Raw genomic sequence first — 24,039 nt, 5'->3', positions numbered from 1 at the left:
CCCATTTGGTATCCTATGGCCTCCCTTATCCCAGATCAAAGATTTAACGTTTCTAAACAGGAAACAAAAGTTTGCCAAAACTCCCATGATTTCATAACGTTAAGAGAACACTTAAAACTTGCAACAAAGGAAATTTAGAATCATGTAAAGATGTACAACTCCCACCGTCTGTCAAGGGGCATTTTCTCCTCCTGCTTCTGACCTGCAAAAAATACGAGCTAATTTTGTCTGCCTAACGCACAATACCAGATGTCCATGCTCTCAGGTAATTAGCCTCTGAGTCTTTTATCTACACAAACTCGTCATTGAAAAGGTCCTTGGCTTTTAACTCAACGGATGGTGAAAATATCATTTGACAGTCTAAGCCCTAGTCTTTTTTGAGATTGGGTCGGTTTCATGCGGGGGTCTGAGGAAATTCCCCAGACTGCTGGCCTGTTTTTCCACTTCGCCTGTCTAGGCGGATCTGGGGACAGAATTATGCTTCTCTGGGTATCTGCTTGCACAAGGGTTTACTGAAACAGTCACCATTATGCAAGCTCTGTCTTTTCAGCGCAACTAACTTAAGCCCAGGGAGATGCACCAACGTGTCAACGCAGGCTTTCCTGACTCCCGCAGCTGCCCTAGGTGCCGGTCGGCTCTCCCAAGGCCACTCCCCGCCCCCCGCCGCAATGTCTCTCCCTTCCTCCACTTCGCTGCGTGTCAGTCGTCGGCTGTTCCTTCTTTCGTGTCCCTCCCTCCGCCAGCCGGTCCTTTCTGGGACTCCTCCCGGTCCTCCCGCCCTGCTCCGCGCGGGCTACGGCTGATCCGTCAGTTACCGCCCCTCCCTGGCGCCCGGACCCAGAGCGCCGCTCCACCCCGTCCCGCCCCCACCCCCCCTCCTCCGGCGCAGGCAGCCTTCCCCTACATCCGGGTATCGACTCCAGCCGCCCAGACTCTGGCACTATGGTCATGGCGGAGGGGACGGCAGTGCTGAGGCGAAACAGGCCGGGCACCAAGGCGCAGGTACTATCTTTGCACCTTTCCTACCGGGGAACCCTCGGTGGCGACGCTGGCCGCCCCTGAGAGGAAGGTTGGGCCGGGGCGGTAAGCTGAGGGGCAGGGATACGCGTGCCCGGCCTGCTCTTCCGGAGCCGCAGCCCCCGGGTCTGGCTGGGGCGGCGGTGGCGGATCGCGAGGCCTGCGGAGCCCTGACTTGGGGGTGGGTCGGAGCCGCGGGCGGTGACCGCCAAGGCTCGGGGCTGAGAGCGTGTCAACAGCGACTGCTTGTTCTCGCCTCTCACCTGAACCACAGCTGACCATCGTCGGAGGGGCGCGGCCCGCCAGGTGGTGACCCTGGGGGTTTCGTGAGGGTCGGGGCCGCCACGGCTGGAGGGGGTGTAAACACAGCCAACCTCTTTCTGACTTCCGGTTCCTACCTGGTTTGTGACGTGCCTGCCCGGCTTCTGCCATCCAGCTTGTCTAGCCGGATCCGGGTGGTGATAATTTACTTTATCCTCCTCCTGCAGTTTGCCTTTGACCGTTTCTCGCTGCAGCTGTTCTCTGCCCCAGCAAGTTTTCATCGTCAGGTTGCCCTGGTTAGATGTCATTCCTTCTTATTATGTGAGGCATAGTCAAGGAATGAAGTGCTAATACTTTTATCAACTTTTAGTAGGGCAGTATTTGGGGTGAGTTGGTGTTCATTTAGGTATTGATTCTGGGGGTTTTCAAAAGACGGGATGCCTCACATTCTAAAGAAAAATCAAACAGGCATTTAGATTTGATGTGATTCGTCTGCCAGCTGAAATACATTGCTGTTGATATATTCTTTAAAATCAGAAGAGAGGTATTAAAGTGTAATTTTAAAGAAAAAGTGATATAAGTGGAGGGGGGTGGAAACCCAGGAAAAAACCATGGAGCTCTGACTATGCCAGAGAATAGATTTTAATATCCTGTACAGAATTTTGGAAAGGGGTCCTTTCAAAGTATCTTTTAGATCCAGACACTTCCTACGTCCATGTTACAGATAAGGAAACTGAAGCCCAGAGAATTGACTGCATTTGCTCAAGGTTAGATAGTCTCTGGATTCTTAGTTCACTGGTGACCTTTTCTCTTTAACAGTTTTTAGTAGTACTGAAGTTTAGAGTATTGAGCTTAAACATCGCATTTTAGAGTCAAATTTAGCTGTCAGTTACTTCTGGAACTGACATTTATATTATTGGAAATTTATATATTATTGTTTCTTTTTACCTTTTCCAAACTTTATTTATAAATGCTCTTTTCTCAGATAACTTCTTATTCTTTGGAAACATTGTTTCTCCTAAGTGATCAACTTTTATGTTTTTATATGCAGAGGTCGACTTTTGTACTCACATTCTGAGAATCGCCATTCGTTTTTATTTACTCAATTCTTAATTTTGTAAGGTTATAAAATATTTTAAGTTAATATTGTAACATATCTGTTCCCTATGTTATAAGTCACATAAGAAATCTCCTTTGCTTTTTTCCACATTGTCATAGATCAAGGTTGTTAAATCATCACAGGAAAGGTCAGGATTAAAAAAAGAAAAGACTGCATAAGCAGCATTCTTTCCTATTCCTTGTCTGTCACACTAATTTCCTTCAGTGAAATAGGTCTATTCTAAATGATTTATTTAGAACTATCTACTTTTTTCTACTTGTTTTTTTTTAATTAGTTAGATTGGGATATAGGCACATAGTTGGTTTTCAATAAATATTCAAATAATTTCAATAAATATTTATTCCCTGAAGTAGATGAAAATGTTCATTAAGCTGATTTGTGGTTCCTTTTGTGTTTATATGACAGTTATGATGAGACAAAACATTTGATTACCAGTTAACAGTTTTATGTGTTTTCTGGCTATTCCTATATGTTTCTGATATTTTTAAAACAAAATATTTTACAAACTACCTTAATTTTTTTAAAAAGGAAAGTATAGTCAAAGCAAATTGATAGAAACAAGTTTTAGTATAAATTACATAGGAACAATTTAAAAACTAGTGTTCAATAATATTTAGATGGTATCTAGGGAGACACATCCTGGAACAATTTCCAGAAAGTTGTTTTTATTTCTTAACATTTTAAAACAAAGTTCATTTTCATTCATACAGGGCAACTATAAAAAAGAAAGATATGAAAAGTTTAAGACACTTACGAAGGTATACCTGTCACCTACACTCATAACTAAGACATTACTAATGTAGATGAATCCCTCTTTATCACATTCTTCTGTTCTGTCTTCTCACTCCTCCCAACCAATGAAGATGATTATTCCTTTTCTTCGTACTTTTACTATGTATGCATTATATCTGTAGGTATGCTTTGGATTTCTTAAACGTTTACTCATGTGGTATCATACAGTGAATTCTTCAGTTTGCTCAAGATGTTTGGAGACTTACCCATGTTGATTGGTACAGGATTATAGATCATTGGTTCACTACTGTTTCCCCCAGTTATACCCCAGAGACATTTATCTGTCTGCTAAGGATACATAGGTAGACCTTGCTGAAAAAGTCAGATGAGAAGATTCTTAATCACTTAGGGGAATGTCTGTGAAATGGACTATCTATAGAAGAATTCAGAACCATTGCAAGGTGATCCACAAAAGTATTGATCGCCCTTAAAAGAAGGCTGGATGACTACTTTTTGATGGAGCTCATATTTTGATTTAGAAATTTAAAACGCCATTTGGAATTGGAATAATAATTTATAATGTCTGTTTACAATAGTACTTATGGAACAGTAACTACCCCCACCACAAACTATTCTCTTTTGGTAAAAAACTGATTCAGTGCTTGGAGATTCTTTTTCAGCTTAACTTTTTGAGAAATGTTAAACCATAAACAAAAAAGTGATTTATCTCCTCAGGTAATACATGGAAAGTTATGGGAGCCCTATTTGAGGGATTTGTGGTTGAAAAAAATGTAACTTATAGTTCAGTTAAATAAAATCTTGGTGTTCATTTAAAAACATTGAATAAAGTTCCCTTATTCACTGATAATCCTGTTCTTTATGGTATGAGAGCTTTCTTCTCTAGTGTAACTTTGGAACTTTATTAAGAATTGAAGCTAATCATAATAATGTTGCTTTTTTATAACTTTGTGCTTTAACAATGAGTTTTTTTTAATAGGATTTCTATAATTGGCCTGATGAATCCTTTGATGAAATGGACAGTACACTAGCTGTTCAGCAGGTAATAACTAGTTTTTATTGCAACTCCAGTAACCTAAGTATTTTACTTCCCTTGGCATAAATATTCTTATATCTTTTAGTACAAGTCTGAATCCATGGAAATAACAGAGTGCCTGTTTAAAGCTTTTATCAATCCTCCATTTTGTTTTAAGATGATATAGTAAACTAATGAAGCTTAAGTACATTTTAGTATCTGTTAATATCTACCAAATTAGGGTACCAAATTTTATTTTAGAGTGAATTTAATTCAAAGTTAATTGAATGCTAAATTAGAATAACAATTAAGTAGGAAAAATAACATAGTTGGTGACTGAACACTTGAGAACATATATCTAAATTTATTAAAAGTTACCATTCTTTTTTTTTTTTTTTAAAGATTATTTGACAGAGACACAGCCAGAGAGGGAACACAAGCAGGGGGAGTGGGAGAGGAAGAAGCAGGCTTCCTGCTGAGCAGGGAGCCTGATGTGGGGCTCGAACTCAGGACCCTGGGATCATGACCTGAGCCGAAGATAGACACTTAACGACTGAGCCACCCAGGCGCCCCAAGTTACCATTAGTTCTTAACTTTTGTGCAGCTCTAATATATTTGAGGGCTAAGATGCCTCCCTTTAGGTTGTTGCCACTATCAAGTAGCTTACTAAGGCAGTGATTATCAAGGAGGTGGGTTTCTGTAGCATGTGGGGTTTGAAAAGCCCCTCAAGAGACTCTTACACATTCTTATTGAGAATCACATATGTACTCATTGGGTTTAAAAAAAATGTAGCAGTTCTTCCAAAATGAGTAAAATCTATAATCTGGGGAAAATAGTTTCTATAGCTAATTATTAAAAGTTGCTTTAAGGGGTTAACAAAAGGATGACTGAAATTAGAGTGTACTAGTATATTGGACTAGACATTGGTTAACATATTTAAAGGAAAAATACGCAATAGAGAGAGGCTGTTTGGCTTTGTCTTGATGGCTAGATAATAAACGTAGATAGCTATTTGGATTTATTCTGTTATTTGAGGATCCTGGAAAATGAAATAGGAATGTAGTTGAATTCTTTGAGCATAAAAAACAATTCATGATATTAACAAATCCTAAAAACCTTTAGAATGGACTCAGTATAATATTTAGATACTTAGCACAGGAAATGGACAAGCATTCATGAATGAATGGCTGTTTGTTCATTGCCTTTTAAGAATGTATTGTTCAAACAACTATTTATTGGGCAATGAGGTAAGCCTTGTGGAGGATACAGAAATATAAACCTAGAGCTCTATGCCTGGAAGTTGGGAAAAATTAGAGGAAAAATGTATAGGTATTTCTCCCTTTGAAAGTAGAGATTGTGGGCGCCTGGATGGCTCAGTCCATTAAGCATCTGCCTCCAGCTCAGGTCATGATCCTAGGGTCCTGGGGTCAAGCCCTGCGTCAGACTCCCTGTTTAGCAGGGGAGTCTGCTTCTCCCTCTCCTTCTCCCTCTTCTGTTTGTGTGCTCTCTCTCTCTCTCTCTCAAATAAATAAAAATTTTTTTTTAAAAAGTCGAGGTTGTGTACTACTTTATTGAATTTATTTGAACAATTTTTTTGTGGAATCTATAGGGTTTTCTACATATTGAGAGCATGTCATCTGTAAACAGGTAATTTTCCTTTCTAATCAGGATTTCTTACCTAATTGCCTGGCTAGAACGTCCAATACTGCTTTGAATAGAAGTGGCAAAAGCAGGCATCTTTGTCTTGTTCTTGATCTTAGAGTAAACCTTTCAGTCTTGCACATTGAGTATGAGGTGCACTGTGGGTTTTTCATATATGACCTTTATTATGTTGGGTTATTATGTTACTAGTTTCCTTCTATTTCTAGTTTGTTGACTGTTTTTATCCTAAAAAGGTGTTGAATTTTGTCAAATGCACCAGTTGAGATGAACATGTGGGGTTTCCCCCCCTTCATTTTGTTAATGTGGTGTATTGATCAGTTTTTGCATGTTGAACCATCCTTGCATTCTAGGAATAAATCTCACTTGATCATGATGTATAATCTTTTTAATTTGCTGCTGAATTAGGCTTGCTAGGATTTTTGTATCAATGTTCATAAGGGGTATTGATTTCTAGTCTTCCTCGAGTGTCTTCGTTTGGCTTTGGTATTGTGCAATGCTGGCTTCATAGAATGAGTTAGGAAGTATGCCCTCCTCTTTGATTTTTTGGAAGAGTTTGAGGAGGATTGGTGTTCTTCAAATGTTTGGTAAAATTCACCAATGAAGCCATTGGGTCCAGGGCTTTTATTTGGTTGCACAACAGCAGGGGGAGAGGCAGTCCCTTCTGAGTGGGGAGCCTGATGTGGGGCTTGCTCCCAGGAACCTGGAAATCAGGACCTGAGCAGAAGGCAGTCACTTAACCAACTGAGCCACCTAGGAACCTCTAGAATTGGTTTCTTTTTTTTTTATGTTTATTTATTTACTTGAGAGACAGAGATAGCTAGAGAGAGAAAAATGAGCTGGGAGGAGAGGGAGAAGCAGGCTCCCCGCTGAGCAGGGAACCCGATGCGGGCCTCAATCCCAGGACCCTGGATCATGACCTGAGCCGAAGGCAGACGCTTAACCGACTGAGCCACCCAGGCACTCCCCTAGAATTGGTTTCTTAATTTCCTTTTTGGATTATTCATTGAAGGTGTATACAAACACACTAATTTTGTATATTGATCTTGTATCCTGCTATTGCTGATTTTAGATTTATTAAGATTTATTAGCTTTCCTGTGGATTCTTTGGGATTTCTGTATATAGGATTATGTCATCTGCAAGTAGAGATAGTCTTTTATTTATCTTTCTTACCTAATTCCTCTGGCTAGAAATTCTGCACATTGTTGAATAGCAATGGTGAAAGCTGGCATCCTTGTCTCTTTTCTAATTCTAGAGGGAAACCTTTCAGTCTTTCACCATTGAGTATGATGTTACCCATGGGTTTTTCATAAATGCCCTTCATTATAATTAGGAAGTTCTCTTCTTCTTTTTTTTTTTTTTTAAAGATTTTATTTGACAGAGACACAGCAAGGGGAGTGGGAGAGGGAGAAGCAGGCTTCCCGCGAAGCAGGGGCCGAGGTGGGGCTTGATCCCAGGACCCTGGGATCGTGACAGGAGCTGAAGACAGACGCTTAATGACTGAGCCACCCAGGCACCCCAGGAAGTTCTCTTTTATACTTAGTTTTGAGTGTTTTTATCATGAGAAGATGTTGGATTTTGTCAAATGCATTTTCTGCATTGAGATGATTGTGGTTTTTTCCCTTTGTATATTAATATAATGTATCCATTGATTTTTAAAAAAATTTTTTTTAATTTTTATTTCTAAGTAATCTCTACACCCAGTTTGGGGCTCAGACTCATAACTCCGAGATTAAGAGTCACACGCTCCACTGATTGAGCTAGCCAGGTGCTCTGATTGTTGGTTTTTTTTTCTTTGAACCACTTTTCATTCCCTGCAGCTTCCTTTTGATTGATGTTTGTATGGTATATCTTTTTCCATCCTTTTACTTTTAACCTATCTAAATCATTATATTTGAAGTAAGTTTTTTGTAGTCAGTGTATAGCTGGGTCATTTTCTTCGTTCTTTGTGATAGTCTTTGTCTTTCAATGGGTGTATTTAGGCCATTTAATATTAATTTAGTTATTGGTAGATATGTTTAGATTTATATTACTGCCATCATATTACTTGTTTTCAGTTTGTTCCCTCCATTTTTTTTTGTTCCTTTCCCCTTTTCTGCCTTTTTACAGATTGAGCATTTTTATTATTTTAATTCTAATTTTGAGTATCTTTTTAATTTTTATTTTTAAACATACTTATTTATATGAGAAAGAGAGCATGGGTTAGAGGGAGAGAGAGAAGCAAACTCCCCACTGAGCAGGGAGCCAGTTGCAGGGCTTGATCCCAGGACCCTGAGATCATGACCTGAACCAAAGGCAGACACTTAACCGACTGAGCCACCCAGGCACCCCTTGAGTCTCTTTTTATTTTTTTATTTATTATTTTTAAAAGATTTTGTTTATTCAATAGAGAGAGCATGCACGCACGAGTGGCGGGGGGGCGGGGGGGGGGGACGGGGCAGAAGGACAGGGAGAAGCAAGCTCCCTGCTTAACAAGGAGCCTGATGCAGGGCTTGATCCCAAGACCCTGGGATCATGACCTGAGCCAAAAGCAGACGTTTGACCAACTGAGCCATCCAGGTGCCCTGAGTATCTCTTTATATAATATTTTTGATAATTGCTCTAGAGATTACTAAATACTTTTCAGTCTACTTAGAATCCGTGTTTTACCGCTTTAATTGAAATATAAAAACTACCTTCCTGTAGATCCCATTATCCCTTTATGCTTTTGTTGCCTGTATTACATCTACCTACATTGAAAACCTCATCAGACAATGTTATATTTTTTGCTTTCATCTGCCAAACATATTTTAAAGAACTGAGGAGGAGATGGCCTATTATATTTATACCCAGATATTTATAATTTATGTTGCTCCTGATATTCTAAGTTTTCTTCTGGTGTTATTTATTCTTTTCCTTTTGTCTAGAAGTACTTCCTTTAGCAATTCTTGTAGAGTGATCTGCTGGCTAGGAGTTATCTTTAGTTTTCTTTCATCTGATAATGTCTTTATCTTCATTCCTGAAGGGTATTTTTGTTAGATATAGAATTCTGGGTTGACTTTTTTTTTTTTAAAGTTTTTTTTTTTTTTGGGGAAAAAAAGGGGGGGGGGGGGGGGGGGGGGGGGGGGGGGGGGGAGGCACAGAGGGAGAGACAAGCAGACTCCTCCCTGAGTAGGGAGCCTGACAACACAGGACTCAGTCCCAGGACCCTGGGATCATGATTTGAGCCAAAGGCAGACTCTCAACCGTTTGAGCCACCCAGGTGCTCCATTCCCCATTCTTTTCTTTAAGTACTCTTAACATGTGCCATTCCCTCCTGTCTATGGTTTGTTTTTTTTTTTAAAGATTTTATTTATTTACTTGAGAGAGAGAGAGAGAGATAGAGAGCACGAGAGGGAAGAGGGTCAGAGGGAGAAGCAGACTCCCTGCTGAGCAGGGAGCCTGATGTGGGACTCGATTCCGGGACTCCGGGATCATGACCTGAACCGAAGGCAGTTGCTTAACCAACTGAGCCACCCAGGCGCCCTGTCTGTGGTTTCTGATGAGAAAGCTGCAGTTTTTAAAATATTTTGTAGGTCCTGTGTCTTTTTTTCAATGGCTTATCTTTAGTTTTTGGCACTTTGATTATGTGTCTAGGCATGGATTTCTTTGGGTTTTCCTGTTTGTTCACTCTGCTTTTCTCTATTGTGGTAAATATATGTAGTATAAAATTTACCACTTTGCCATTTTAAGTGTACTTTTTTTTAAGTTTTTAATTTAATTTTTTAAGTAAACTCTACCCCCAACATGTTCTACCGACTGTGCCAGCTAGGGTCCCTTAAGTGTACAGTTCTGTGTGGCATTAAGTACATTCATATTGTGCCATCATTACCACCTTTACCTGCAGTTTTTTTTTTTTTTTTTTTTTTTTTTGGTGGTCAGCAAAGCAAAGTTTATTGAGTGATAGTAAGAAGCTCCCGAAGAGGGAGGGGACCCGAGAAGTTGCCCTTTCATCTTTTTTAAAAGAACTTTTTAACTTTAACAGATGAAACTCTGTGCCCATTAAACAATAACAACTTCCCATTACTCCCTTCCCCCAGCACACTCATCTTCTTGAATTGATATTTTCATGTGTTCTTTGTATACCAAGTAATTTTGGATTGTATTCTGGACATTTTGAATTTATGTTTGTGGAGTCTGGTTTTATTTAATCCCATGGAGAATGTTGATATTTTTGTTTTAGCAGGCTTTTGACCTGATTAGATACAGGCTGCAGGTTCCAGCCAGATTGAGGTTCCAGTGTTGGTTCAGTTTTCAAAGCCTTTGCACTACTCCTTGAATCTGTTCTGTGTGTACCAACCCATGCTCAGCCTGGGTGAAGGTATATCCATTAGTTCAGTTCTCCATCTGTCATATGCTAATTATGATCAGATCAATGCGTGTGGGCATGCACAGATTAGGATAGAGCCCAGGAGTTTCTAAACACCTTTATGGGGTCACTTTTCTGAGCTTCACTCTTTCTAATATCTCTTGGATACATTCTGGTTTCCTGGGGCCCTTCTGTTTGGTCCTCCAGCCAGAAATCACTTACTAGAATTGTGTGGGCAGTTGTGGGAAGGTAAAAGAGAGAAAAAGAAATAAGGTTTGATCCCACCACCAGATGGAGAAGCATTCTCTTCCTGAGAATTTTGTCACTTGCATTTTTCTGTTGGCAGCTGCTTTTGCTGCCACTGTGGAATTTTCTCAGGTGTAGACTGTGAAAGGGGAGAAAAAGCAGAGGGCAAAAACCCAGGAGCTTTTCTTCCACTTTTGTTGAGTTTTAGGAGTGCCATTTTCCACTCCTTGAAACGGAACTATGTAGTTTCTCCTGGATCTGTCAGCACCAACAGTGCTAATTTTTGGGTTTTATCCTGAATTGAGTTGAGGCCGGGGGATACCAGAGGACAAAAGAAGCACAGCAAACTCACTGCCAGTCCAGTGATACCTTGAATTCTGGTGTTCTTTCCATGTCCTCTTTCTGATATTTGCTTTACAGAGACCTCAAATTACTGCACTTTGAGTTCTGTCCAGATTTTATGGTTTTGTTTAGTGGGAGAGAAATTTTATTTATTTGACAGAGAGCACAAGTAGGGGAAGCAGCAGGCAGAGGGAGAGGCAGGCTCCCAGGGAGCCCGATGTGGGGCTCGATCCCAGGACTTGGGGATCATGACCTGAGCCAAAGGCAGATGCTTAATGACTGAGCCACCCAGGCACCCCAGGAGAGAAAAGTTGATGTGTGTTTACTCCATCTTACCCAGAAGTGGAAGCAATAAAATGCTTTTGCATGGTATTTTACTCTTTCCAAATGATTTTTAAAAACTGCTTTAAGAAAAGTCTTACATAAAATACAGTCTAAAAACTGCTTTAGGAAAAGTCTTACACTACTTACAGTACTAGATCATTGTAATTGTTAATTATAGCCCACAGGAAATCACTAGAAAGATATATTTCTGCCTTTTTCATAACAGAAAGAAGAATAATTTCATGCTGTTTTTGTAGTCTAAAATCTGATATAGTAATTCCTGTACTGAGGAGACTTGAAAGGCTTGGGAAGTGAGTATATATACTGAGAGCATCTGAAACGCTAGTGACAGTATCGGGTGGAAGTGGTAATGCCTTTGGAAGCTAACAAAAAGTTTCTTTTCAAGAAATGGTAATAAGTTAGGATTTTAAAGTCCTTAGAAGCATAAAGAACACTATTGTTACGAGATTGTTTTCTGGATTTTTTTTTTTTTGTAGATTTCCTTAAAGATTACAAAGCCAGTTTTTTAAGTAATAGTTGTACAGTTTACTCAGTTTCAAAAAGTCTTAGCATTAAAATTCAGAAGCAAAGTTTTTTTTATTTAAGATTTTTTTAATTTATTTGAGAGAGAGCGAGAGAGGGAACACAAGTAGGGGGAGAGGGAGAGGGAGAAGCAGGCTTCCCACAGAGCAGGGAGCCCGATGTGGGACTCAATCCCAGGACCCTGGGATCATGACCTGAGCTGAAGGCAGACGCTTAATGACTGAGCTACCCAGGCGCCCCCGGAAGCAAAAGTTTTAAGTAGTAATGGCAAATGCTCTTCTGTTTAACTGAATTACTAAACAACATAATAAAGGTAGTGTTGAAGAGGTACTTAATATTCCAGCTTTTCATGATAGAGCTAATTCTTTTTTTCTTATTTTATGTTTGTCTATCTTGTGATACACATGAAAAAATTAATCCTAGTTTAGATTTATATCATATTATGATGTGTGATAATAGAGAAACATGTTGCAGTTTATAAATCTTTAGTTTTCAGATAGTTTTTGAGGGTGATAAAAATAATTTTCCAGAATAAACAGAAATTAGTGATATTACTAACTCAGAAACAATGTAAAGAGTTCCCTAAGATAAAAGTTAAATTCAGTGAGCACTAAGACATTTACTTTTTTTTTTTTTTAGCTCATTTTAAAGATAGCTATCTTGGGGCGCCTGGGTGGCTCAGTTGGTTAAGAGACTGCCTTCGGCTCAGGTCATGATCCCAGTCCCACATTGGGCTCCTTGCTCAGCAGGGAGTCTGCTTCTCCCTCTGACCTTCTTCCCTCTCGTGCTCTCTCTCTCTCATTCTCTCTCTCTCAAATAAATAAATAAAATCTTAAAAAAAAAAAAGCTGTCTCTATTTGCATGAAAGTATGGAGGACAGTTCAGAAAACAATGACATTTTTGCTTTCTTTCAAAGTTAAGGATTTCTTGTTCTCTTAAATATTTTACATAAATCATCATTAATAAAAGAATTCTAGATTCCCTAAAGATTGACAACTTGTAATTCTACTTATAAAAAATTTAATAATTATAAGTAAATTCAGGTATTAAATATGTGGTTAAAATTAATATTGATTATATATGAGCAAACCATGTTGCAGAGAACATATTTTTGTGTGCTAACTACCAAACTGTTTTTGGGACCACTAAAGAATATTAAAGAATCAGGGTCTACACTCCATTTTTGGTAAATTTTTTCTCCCTAATCCTTCACAGCTTTAGCATTTCAGGTAATTACATATCTTTATCCTTGACTTCAAGTAATACAGTTTAGGAAAAGACAATAAAAATTTGTTAAAAATTTCCTATATGCCAAATGCTAATACTAAAATTTAAAACAAAACTAAGTCTCTTTATTTGAGGGAGACCCTCAAAAATAACTAATTGCTGTATATTAAATATAAATAAATGCTTGTAAGAGTTCTATAGGAGGTATAATGGGAGCAGGAAAGATAAGAGTGCATAGACAGATTGCTAATTTAGATTATATAGTGACAAATGGAGGAAATCAGAGACAGTTCTGTGAGTACTAGAATAATCAGGAAAGATTTGAATGTGCTGGGGGAGAAGGAATTTGGAAAGAATTGTATGGAGTTTGAGGGCCAGTGGAAAAAGTAAAGAATTTGCTATTTTCTGCTTGAGGGAATCAGTTTCATGCAGAACTTTGAAACTTAGGATAGGGTCAGAAAAGCAGGGAGAATGGTTTAAATAGTCATTAAAATCTTTTGAGCAGGCTTTTCACATGAGAGTAATAGTCAAGAAACATTGTCTGAAAATAAGCATAATAGGTGTAAAAAGGCCCTGTAGTTATTAAGTTTCTGTAATGAGGCATTTTAATCTAATTTAGCCTATTCACATTTCAGAGTATTTAAATCATAGATTGAATGAAACATTAAAAAGATCTGAAATTTAAAATTTTATTTTATTTTAGTTAAATTAAAAGTGGGGGCACCTGGGTGGCTCAGCCTTTAAGCGTCTGCCTTTGGCTTAGGTCATGATCCTAGGGTCCTGGAATCCTGCCCTGCATCGGGTTCCCTGCTCAGCAGGAGGCCTGCTTCTCCCTTTCCCACTCCTCCTGCTTGTGTTCCCTGCTCTCTTTGTCTCTCTCTGTCAAATAAATGAATAAAATCTTTAAAAAAAGAAAAAGTGAATGTCCATGGCTTTTTTTCTTTTAACGTAGTTTTTCTGCTAGTCACTTTTTTAAAACAACTTTATTGGATACCACATACCATAGAAATAACCCCTTTAAAATATACGTACATGGTTTTTAGTATATTCACAGGGTTGTACACCATTACCACAATCTGATTTTAGAACATCTTCATTCCCCACCCGAAAGAAGTCTCATTCACATTAGCACTTATCTCCATTCTCCTTTGTCTCCTCTTCTTTCCCTAGTCCTAAACAACTAGTATTTTTTGTCTCCATAGATTTGCCTGTTCTAGATAATTGATATTAGTGAAATTCTATATTATGTACCACAGTTATATTGTCTACACTTTATGTTTTTATGAAAATTATAGTTTACAGTTTTGATCCCACATCCAGTCCTGGTGAGTACCGTATCTGCATTTACATGGTAGATCATATCCCAGAGAAGTTGAATTGGAGAAAGCATAGGTAAGGGTTACCTCCTTTCCTCTGAATTAGTGATTATGGTTCTGTACTTGGTTTCCTATTTTATGTATAACCCAAAAATGTTAGAACGTAAGAGCAGCCATGTATTCAGAAATTAAATATATTTAACATAAGATTTATCATGAAGTATAATATTTTAATTAACTTTGAGAACTTTTTTGTTTATAGTATATTCAACAAAACATAAGAGCAGATTGTTCCAATATTGACAAAATTCTTGAACCACCTGAAGGCCAAGATGAAGGTGTATGGAAATATGAACATTTAAGGTAAATCTTCATGATATATCAAAATAGTAATAGTACTTCCACTTGTAAAAATAACCTTTAATGATGATTATGAATTGCAAATAAAATCATTATGTAATCACAGACTAAAAAGCCAAATTTGAAAGCTTTTGTGTTTTCAGTGTGATAAAAGTTTTCAACTTTGTTATTGATTGTTTTCTTCATTTATGGATATGGGCATTATTATCTATTTACACAGTTTTTTGTTCTTTTGTTCTTTCTGTCTCCCTCTCCCCCCCTTCCCTCTTTCTCTCTCTTTTTTTTCTTGTAATCTCTACACCCATCATGGGACTTGAACCCACAACCCCAAGATCAAGAGTTGCATGCTCTGAGCCATGCCAGGTGCCTCTACACAGTTTTTCTTAACCACAAGTTATCCCTTAACCACAAATGCATTATTTCTATTTATTCACGCATATTAACTTTATTTCTCTATAAGGATCACAAGAAGGTCCTAGTCTAGGCTTGGTATCTGATGAGTTGCTTATTAACTACTGTGAACTTCTAGTCTTCCATGTGATAAATAAAGATTAATTTTAATTCTGGGGGTACCTGGGTGGCTGTAGGTTAAGTGTTCGACTCTTGATTTCAGCTCAAGTAATGATCTCAGGGTCATGAAGTCGAGCCCCCTGTCAGGCTCCTCACTCAGCGAGTAGTCTGCTGGAGATTCTCTTTCTCTCTCCCTCCCCTAGGATTGCAAGCGTATGTGTACACATGTGCTCATTTTCTCTCTCTCTCTCAAATAAATAAATCTTTAAAGATTAATTGTAATTCTGAAGTAAGGAGTTTAGGCACTTTTCATGATGCCCTTTGAATGAGAGAATTGATGACTAGTGAATGATTAGTTAACTAGAGTTATCTTTAAAAGCAGCTAAATCCTGAAGTTACTAAGTTGTTCAGAAGTTACAAACTTCCCACTGTAAATGGGAACTGAGATCAGTTTGGTAGGTTAAATATGAAGAATGTAGCATGAGATACATGTTCATCAGGGTTTGTTACTTTTTGAATTGATTTTTAAGTAATAAGTGGAGTAGAAATAGGACTTGCCCTAAATAGATCACATTTCCTGCTAGACATTGCTAAGACATGTCTTGTCATAACAGTTCAGCAATATCAGGTTTCTAAGACTTTTTTGTATTCTGCCAGTTTCTTGGACATTATCACTTGACTAATTGATATAGGTTTTGTTTTTTTTTTTTTTAAGAGTTTATTTTAAGGTAATCTCTACACCCAGCATGGGGCTCAAACCCACAACCCCAAGATTAACAGTTGCATGCTCCACCTACTGAGCCAGCCAGTCACCCCTGATCTAGTTTTTTAAAACCACATCTTAATACATGATAATTGAAAGTATGAATATGTAGATATTTTCCCATTCCTATAAATCAAGGTAACACTTCAGTGCATATTCTTTGCCTTACTTTAATCAGCTTTGAAAATAACTACCTACTTACCTCTTGGGATTAATGATGAAAATAAATGAGGATGTTTTTTCCACTACAAGTATAATTCCAAACAAGTGAGGGCTAATTTTAGACTTCACAGATTTAGATTGATTGATCATAGGGCTCCATACCCAACCTGGGGTTTGAAACCTTGAGGTTGAGTTACATGCTTTACTGACTGAGCCAGACAGGTACCCCCAAGGACTGATTTTAGTATAGAAGATCTTAATTTCAGATCTAAGAACTTCTCCCTATTTAACTTAGACTATAAAATATGCAATATACAAAACTTAAAAAATCTTTATCCTATTCTGTTCTGATACTGTTATTTTTACTTTTTCCCTTGAATATTATCCAATTTATTTTGGTTTTGTATTTATGTATTATACATCACATATATTCTTTTATGTTTTTATCATAGTGTATACATCTTTATAGTTCACCAAGAAGAGTTTCAAAAGTAGCTTTTTGGTTTTTTTCATGTACTTGATGTAATTGATTTGAGGCTTAATACTTGCTCTCATTGGTTAATACTATAATGTTAATGGGACTTCATTCAGATCTCTCACTAGCCCATACAGAATCTTTGTAACTAGGAAAAGATGTGTTCCCTCCCCCCCCCGCCGCCCCCTGAGGGGATACAATCCTATGTCAGGATCCATGGTTTAGAGATTACAGTGTAGGCTGGATTTCAGCTCTGGTTTGTCTCTTCAGCTGCACAACTGTATGTGTTAGCCCTATAATGAATTAACTTGAAGCTGTTATATTTGTACTGTGTGCCACAGTTTGTACCCATAACACTGCCAAATCATAGCTTAATTTTGCTCTTGGTCCATAAGTGAGCTAAACTAGATGAGAAACTTATTTTTCACCACCTGTCTTTATTACCACTTAGTGGAAAACAACTCAAAAACCTGTATGTGAGGGGCGCCTGGGTGGCTCCGTCATTAAGTGTCTGCCTTCGGCTCAGGTCATGATCCCAGGGTCCTGTGATCGAGCCCCTCATTGGGCTCTCTGCTCAGCGGGAAGCCTGCTTCTCCCTCTTCCACTCCCCCTGCTTGTGTTCCCTCTCTCCTTGTGTCTCTCTCTGTCACATAAATAAATAAAATCTTAAAACAAAAAAATCTGTATGTAACATGCAGGCTACAGATATGGGGCAGTAGAGGGTGATGTGATGATTCAGAAATAGTGTTATTTTTGTGATCTAAGAACAGCATTATTGTTAGGGATCTGAAAGGAAATACATTCACAGACAAGTGAAAATTTGACTCCTTATTTGCTTTCTTCTGTTATACACTTTAAGTAGTTTTTCTTTCATATGTGGGCAGGGTTTTTATTTGTTTTGTTTCTGCCCTATGGGACTCTCTCTTATTTTCTACCTTTGTAGGTTTTCGCTTTGCATTTTTAGGGAATCAGATTGTTCTCATCTGTTGGGGAAACATAATACTGATTAATTTGGTAAGATTTTTAGAGTGAATGCGTTTGGTATTTTGACAGCAATAGAATAAGTTAGCTTCATGACATAGACGATTAATTGTCTTTTCATATAAAATAACAAGTTTGTTTAAAAATGATAATCTTGATGTTATGAAATTTCCTCCATTCTTCATTTATTCAAAAATGTTTTTTGAGCACTTACTATGTTCTGAGCAATTGTTCTAGGCTTTATAATTCTCAGTTTGGCAGTTGTAGAAGAAAAGTATATCATGAAAAAAATGCTTACAATCTACTAAGTGACCAAAAAGCAAGTTACAAAATTGTGTATGATGTGATCCCAGTATATTTTAATCTTTGCGTAGAAAATCAAATTTACTTGTAAATAATAACTTTTGGAAAGAGGTGGTAGAATTATGGAGGATTTTCTTATTACACATTATATATTCATGTTTGACTTTTTATAAGGAGCAAGGTGTTTGTAATCAGAACAAAACTTATAAAATATATAGGAATATAAACGTGTAGTCTTTTTTTATTTTTGAAGATTTTATTTATTTGAGAGAGAGTGAGCACGAGCATGGGGGAGAGGCAGAGGGAGAGGGAGAAGCAGGCTCTCTGCTGAGCAGGGAGCCTGACATGGGACACATCCCAGGACGCCGGGATCGTGACCGAAGCGAAGGCAGACTCTTAACTAACTGAGCCACCCAGGTGCCTTTAGTCCTTTTTCTATATATATATTTGTGTATAAATATATATACACATAATTTTTTTACATAACTGGAATCTTATTGTGAATATAGACATATCCTTTGTTTATGTATATGCCAACAATTTACGACTCTGCAATTGCTGATTTTCAAAAAAAACGTTATGTATATTCTCTGTGAACATCTTTGTACATATACATGGAATTTTGATTATTTTATTAGAATAGATTCTTAGGAGAATGACTTAGAAAAAAATATACACATCCTAAGGGTCTTAGTATATATTTCCAAATTACTTCTCAGAAAAATTGTTTGAATTTCCAGTGTATAAGTCTGATCAACTCAGTGTACTCTGATCTTGAACATTATTAGGGTTGTTAGTTTTGGGTTTTACTTACAAATCTGTATGTCTTTTTAAGAAATGTGCCATGTAAATTCAGATGGTGTTGATAATGGTGATGAGAGAGGAAGGATGGTACTAATGGCAATTAGTATTCTAAAAATAATGTGGAGAATGGATAAGACTTTTCATTTATGTATTTGCATTTTTAGGCAATTCTGTCTTGAACTAAATGGACTTGCTGTCAAACTTCAGGTAATATTTTCTTTAAGTTAAAGCTATATTTGGAAGTTCTGATTTTTTTCTTGTTTTGTAACTTAAGGTGTTTACAAAGATTTACCCAACATTTCTAATTATTCTAGGATTTTACATGGAAGTGTAGTAACCCAAATGATAAACTTTTTTTTATTGTTTTACGTATTAAGAAATGTAACTCTTTTGTAACAGAGTGAATGCCATCCAGATACATGTACTCAGATGACAGCAACTGAGCAATGGATTTTTCTTTGTGCAGCTCATAAAACTCCAAAAGAGGTGAGAAATTATGAAATAGAATGACTAATAAAACCATCATAACCTAAATCTCTCCAAGAGAGTGGTAGATAAATTTTTAGTGTTCCCTGTTTATTTTGCCATTTGGTTTAGAGTTCTTATTGCAAATTTATTGCCACAGTGCTATTTTAGGATTTCTTACGATTATATCATTTTTGTAACTGGGCAATATCATGGGTTAGAACTCACTTTATGATTCGCTGGCTATCACAGAATAACATTATCTGTCGTATCATGCTGATATGTATAATGGATGACATATACTTGTTTAGTTTTTTGGTTCAGTCATAATTTCTTTTAGTCATAATTTCTTTTGATAGGAGTAACTTGGTGATTACTAGTTGATGCTTAATCTGTTAATGAAATGTTGCTTTGGGGGAGAGGGAGGAGCAGAAGGAGAGGGAGAATCTTTTTTTTTTTTAAGATTTTATTTTATTTATTTGACAGAGACACAGGAAGAGAGGGAACACAAGCAGGGGGAGTGTGTGAGGGAGAAGCAGGCTTCCTGCCGACCAGGGGGGCCCGATGCTGGGCTCAATCCCAGGACCCTAGGATCATGACCTGAGTCAAAGGCAGACACTTAACAGACTGAGCCACCCAGGTGCCCCAGAGAGGGAGAATCTTAAGCAGACACCATGCCCAGCTCCAAGCCCAACCTGGGGCTCTATCTCATGACTCTGAGATCATGACCTGAGCCGAAATCAGAGGAGTCCGAGGCTTAACTGACTGGGCCACCCAGGTATCCCCATATTACTCTATTTTTAGGAAATACCCAGAATAGGCAAATCCATGGAAGAGAGAAAGTAGATTAATTGTTGCTTCAAGTTAGGGGGAGGAGAGAATGAGAAGTGACTGCTAATTGATACTGGGTTTCTTTTTGGGTGATGAAAATGTTTAGGAATGTAGTTGGTGATGGTTACATAAATTTGTGAATATACTGAAAACTTGAGAGTTGTAGAAATTTTATGGTATGTGATTACATCTTAATTTTTAAATACCCCAAAGAAGCTTATTAATAATTTTTCTGTCAATTATATATTGACATAATTTTGGCTATATAGAGTGAAATAAAATATATCATTAAAATTAATTTCACCTGTTTTTTATTTCTTTAACTTTGTTGTTGTAACATTGAATTTTACAGTCATTCTGATATCATAAGAGACTTTTTTCTTCAAACATGCTCAGGTTTTTGGAATAAGGCAAGTATATAATAAACAGACCTCATGTAAGAGGTATGATGCATTTTTTATATCCTTTCTTTTATAGTGTCCTGCAATAGACTATACTAGACATACACTTGATGGTGCTGCATGTCTTCTGAATAGCAATAAATATTTTCCCAGCAGGTAAATAAAACTTTTAAACATGGTGTTAAACTTTTTGGATTTAATTTAAAAGATTGGTATTTTACTAAAACACACTAGGTTGCTGTTAATGCATTGTATTCTTTAAACCTTTTTTTTTTTTTTTTTAGGCTGTTGTATATTTAGCTAGTTCAGAATTACTCAGATTTTGAAATTAAGGTTGTGGTTAAACTAAAAGCAGCAGGACTTGGCTCCCAAAGCTCACAGGTCAGTTTAGTCAAGGGTGTAGTCCCTGCTGCTGTGTGTCATTCTCCAGGGCTCTCCCTCTCATGTTTTAGAGTTGGGATATTTACACACTTACTTACTTGAATCTCTGTGATAGAGCTAGCGTCCTCTTACACAGCATGCCTAAAAAGCAGAATTTCCTAAGTTGGACTGCTTGTTTTTGAAGGATTCCTTATCCTTGTCTATAGGTTTTTAAGATCTGGAAAGAAACTTCTCTATATTGTGATATATTATTGGAGAGGTTTGTTGACTGGCCTTTTATTCTATTAAGATAACTGTTACCAGGTGGATAGATTTGGAGATTCTTTCCCCCAAATATAGAGCTCATGTTAAATGTGCTAAAAAAAAATACTGTTTTTTGCTTCAGTATCCTATGTACATTTTTAAGAATTTTTTATTTTTTAAGTAATCTCTACACTTGACATGGGGCTTGAACTCACAACCCTGAGATCAAGAGTCGCCAGCTCCACTGACTGAGCCAGGCACCCTTACATTTTTTTTTTTTATTTTTTTTTAATACCAAAATTTGTAGGCTTTTTATTTAAAAAAAAATCAGGTTGTATAGAATAAAAAATTCCTTTTAGTGGTTTTAATCATCTGTAGTGGACAAAGTGTTAATGTTGTCAGTGCTGTGTTTTAGTAAATTTTGATTTGTCAGAGATAAAATTGCATTGAACTTTAACAACATTTCAAAACTTGTAATGCTGAATTTCTTAGGCACTCGGGTTAGGTAGAAAGAGCACTGGCCCAGGAGTAAAGAACAGGGGTCCTAGCCCTACTCTTGCCACCTACTAGCACTGTGACCTTGCACTGGTCACTTTTTTCCCCTAGGTGTAAGTTTCCACGCTTGTGAATTGAGAAGACTAGACTATATTGTTTGTAAGATCTGCTCAGCTCTATGAATCTGATTTCTTTCCTATTTCTAGGGTTAGCATAAAGGAATCATCTGTAGCAAAACTAGGATCAGTATGCCGTAGGATTTACAGAATATTTTCACATGCTTATTTTCATCATCGGCAGATATTTGATGAATATGAAGTAAGTATATTTCACTAATTCTCCTGATGCATTCTTATCAGAATGACAATAATATATGTTGATGTTATGTCTGGTTTTTTGGTTTTGAATAATAATAAGTTAAAATAACTTTTTTTTCTTTCTCTCTACAGAATGAAACATTTTTGTGTCACCGGTTTACCAAATTTGTGATGAAATATAATTTGATGTCCAAGGATAACCTGATTGTACCAATTTTAGAAGAGGAAGTTCAGAATTCAGTTTCTGGGGAAAGTGAAGCATGAAGGGAATCATACAGAAAAAAATGTACTGATCACATAATTAACAATAATTATGTACTGTATATATATCATTTTAGACACATCAATCATGTATCCATATTATAGCTTCTTTGTTTAGTATAGGTTTTTGTATGCTGAGTGTTGCCTTTTAAAATGGGAAATACTTTTTAAGTTATTCATGAGCTGTATATTCACCAGTGTGGCACTCATGGTTTTTAAATAAGATTAGTATTATCTGTTTATAATGCCTGTTAATAAAAGAATTTACAGTTTGGTAAAATTGCTGCTAAACAATCATTGGATCACAATCCTCATCAAATAAACCCATCTATAAAAAGATGAGTGAGCTTGAGGTTTCGCACAAGCTGTTTACTAAAGAAATAGTAATATTTTCCTTCGGTTTTACCCCTAGGTTAGATATTCTAGAAAATTCTGTAGTACACAGTTCAGTCTTAACTGCTAACTTTTCAAAAATGAGGTAAAAATGTTTTAAAATTCTGTTTATAGTTTTTGATACACATATGATTATGTGTATAGTCCAAATATAAATTCAAATGAAGTATTAGTAATACTTATATAATCTTACTGTGCTACATAAAGTATATTCTAGACCAGCATACTTGGAAAGGATTACCTTTCTGCAACAGTGGACTGTTAAATACAAGATGATGATAGTGATAAGGCATGTAAATGACATTCCCACTGGAAACCTGCCCTGTCCTTCCGTTTTCATTTCCCTTAATTCCCTATCCAAACTACATTAGCTGAGAAGCTTTTCACCAGACTTGAGTTAGTGTGGCTTATACCTATTTATATTTGTATTAATTGCTTACAGATTATACCTCATATTAGCAATTACATTACACTACAGGAAAAATGTATTAGCATAGGCTCTTGCTTTGTTTTGCAAAATTGTTCTAATTACTTGGAGAGCAGTCTTTAAAATAGTTTGGTTCTTCCTGTTAGTAGTATTAATCCTTTCATTTAAGCATCTAAATAACATTTAAATAGAGTTGAAAAATATTGTAGTATTTATTTTACATCCCTTCCCCACAAAGTTTGTTTGAATTATATGCACTTGTGTGTGGTGTTTTTTTTTTTTTTTTTGCAATAATTCACAGCTTCCAAGGGTGTTGATGGTTATACATTTTTTGGACTTTGTTATAATTCACTGTCTTAAAGATTCAGCTGCAGATTTTACAACCTTTTAGTCTCCTGAATGCAATTTTCAACAAAGCACTGGAGGTCTTATTGCTAAACTGGTTGTAATGAGGCAGTAAGGGTAAAAAAAATTATACATGTAGTGAAGAAAATATTTAAATGCATCTCTTGAACAGACTTAACAAATGGGAACTTTTTTTCATTTAAAAGGGTTATTTTGAAATGAAGATGAAAACATATTCATCTTGATTTTTTTTCAAATTTGAGGAAATAATTTATACCATATTATACAACAAGGATGTATAGCAGAAATGTGGGAATAGTAGCAAATTGAGTGTGTGTGTATATATATTTATGCCTTTACAAGCCTGCCCAGTGTATTTGGCCTTGAACAGTGCTATCCCAGCAGCCAGTCATTACTTTACTGTAACCCACAACTATCTTTTTAAGTTTTATGTTCATAGTGAAAGGAATGTTAACTTTGAAATTATGCATTTATATTAACCAATGGGAATAGTAATTTTTACACAAACTTGCTAAATATTGGGAGATTAAATTACTAAGTTAATAAATGATATATAGCAATGTAGCTGATCTCTATAGATGGTGTCTTACAATGGATTTCTGTTGCTTATTTTCTTAGTGAACATTTGAACTAAGGCAGTGGCTGGGATTGGTGATCTGGCTAAGTATTTTGAAACACATTCTGAATAATATGACTTGGTGTTAATGGGGAAATAAAATGTTTTTTCTTACTCATTCCATTTTCCCTGTACTGTGTTTGGAACTGGTCATAAAACAGAGAAACAAAAACTCAAAAACAAAACATCAGTTTGTAGGCTTGCTTTTGTATTCATACTGACATTCATATTCATTGTACTATGAAATTGACTCACTGTACTAGGTAAGACTTAAATGAAAGTTACTGTTCTTCCTTAATACTGTGTACCGAAATTTTGAAAATACACATGTATGTAC

General features: G+C 36.8%; 1 protein-coding gene across 3 annotated transcripts in view; it reads left to right on the top strand.

Annotated features, from left to right (window-relative positions):
• The window catches only part of MOB4 (MOB family member 4, phocein), a 34,005-nt gene extending 10,185 nt beyond the window's left edge, over positions 1-23,820 (top strand). The window contains exons 1-8 of one of the 3 annotated variants that reach the window (XM_025894073.2): positions 851-1,002; positions 4,128-4,190; positions 14,411-14,511; positions 18,671-18,713; positions 18,906-18,992; positions 20,280-20,359; positions 21,529-21,640; positions 21,772-23,820. In XM_025894073.2, coding sequence (XP_025749858.1) covers positions 943-1,002; positions 4,128-4,190; positions 14,411-14,511; positions 18,671-18,713; positions 18,906-18,992; positions 20,280-20,359; positions 21,529-21,640; positions 21,772-21,903 — 678 coding nt within the window. In that variant the 5' untranslated portion in view covers positions 851-942 and the 3' untranslated portion in view covers positions 21,904-23,820. Of the gene's footprint in view, positions 1-850; positions 1,003-1,509; positions 1,990-4,114; positions 4,191-14,410; positions 14,512-18,670; positions 18,714-18,905; positions 18,993-20,279; positions 20,360-21,528; positions 21,641-21,771 lie in introns of those variants that run through there. The other 2 variants (XM_073880679.1, XM_073880684.1) reach the window with 2 other exon arrangements.
• Positions 23,821-24,039: the final 219 nt, after the last annotated feature.

This window comes from Callorhinus ursinus, unplaced genomic scaffold (genome assembly GCF_003265705.2).
Source record: "Callorhinus ursinus isolate GAN/ISIS: 27379988/994484 unplaced genomic scaffold, GSC_fseal_2.0 scaffold2, whole genome shotgun sequence".
Taxonomy (NCBI): domain Eukaryota; kingdom Metazoa; phylum Chordata; class Mammalia; order Carnivora; family Otariidae; genus Callorhinus; species Callorhinus ursinus.
The sequence above is the reverse complement of the archived record's forward strand: the minus strand, read 5'-3'. Positions and strand labels throughout refer to the sequence as shown.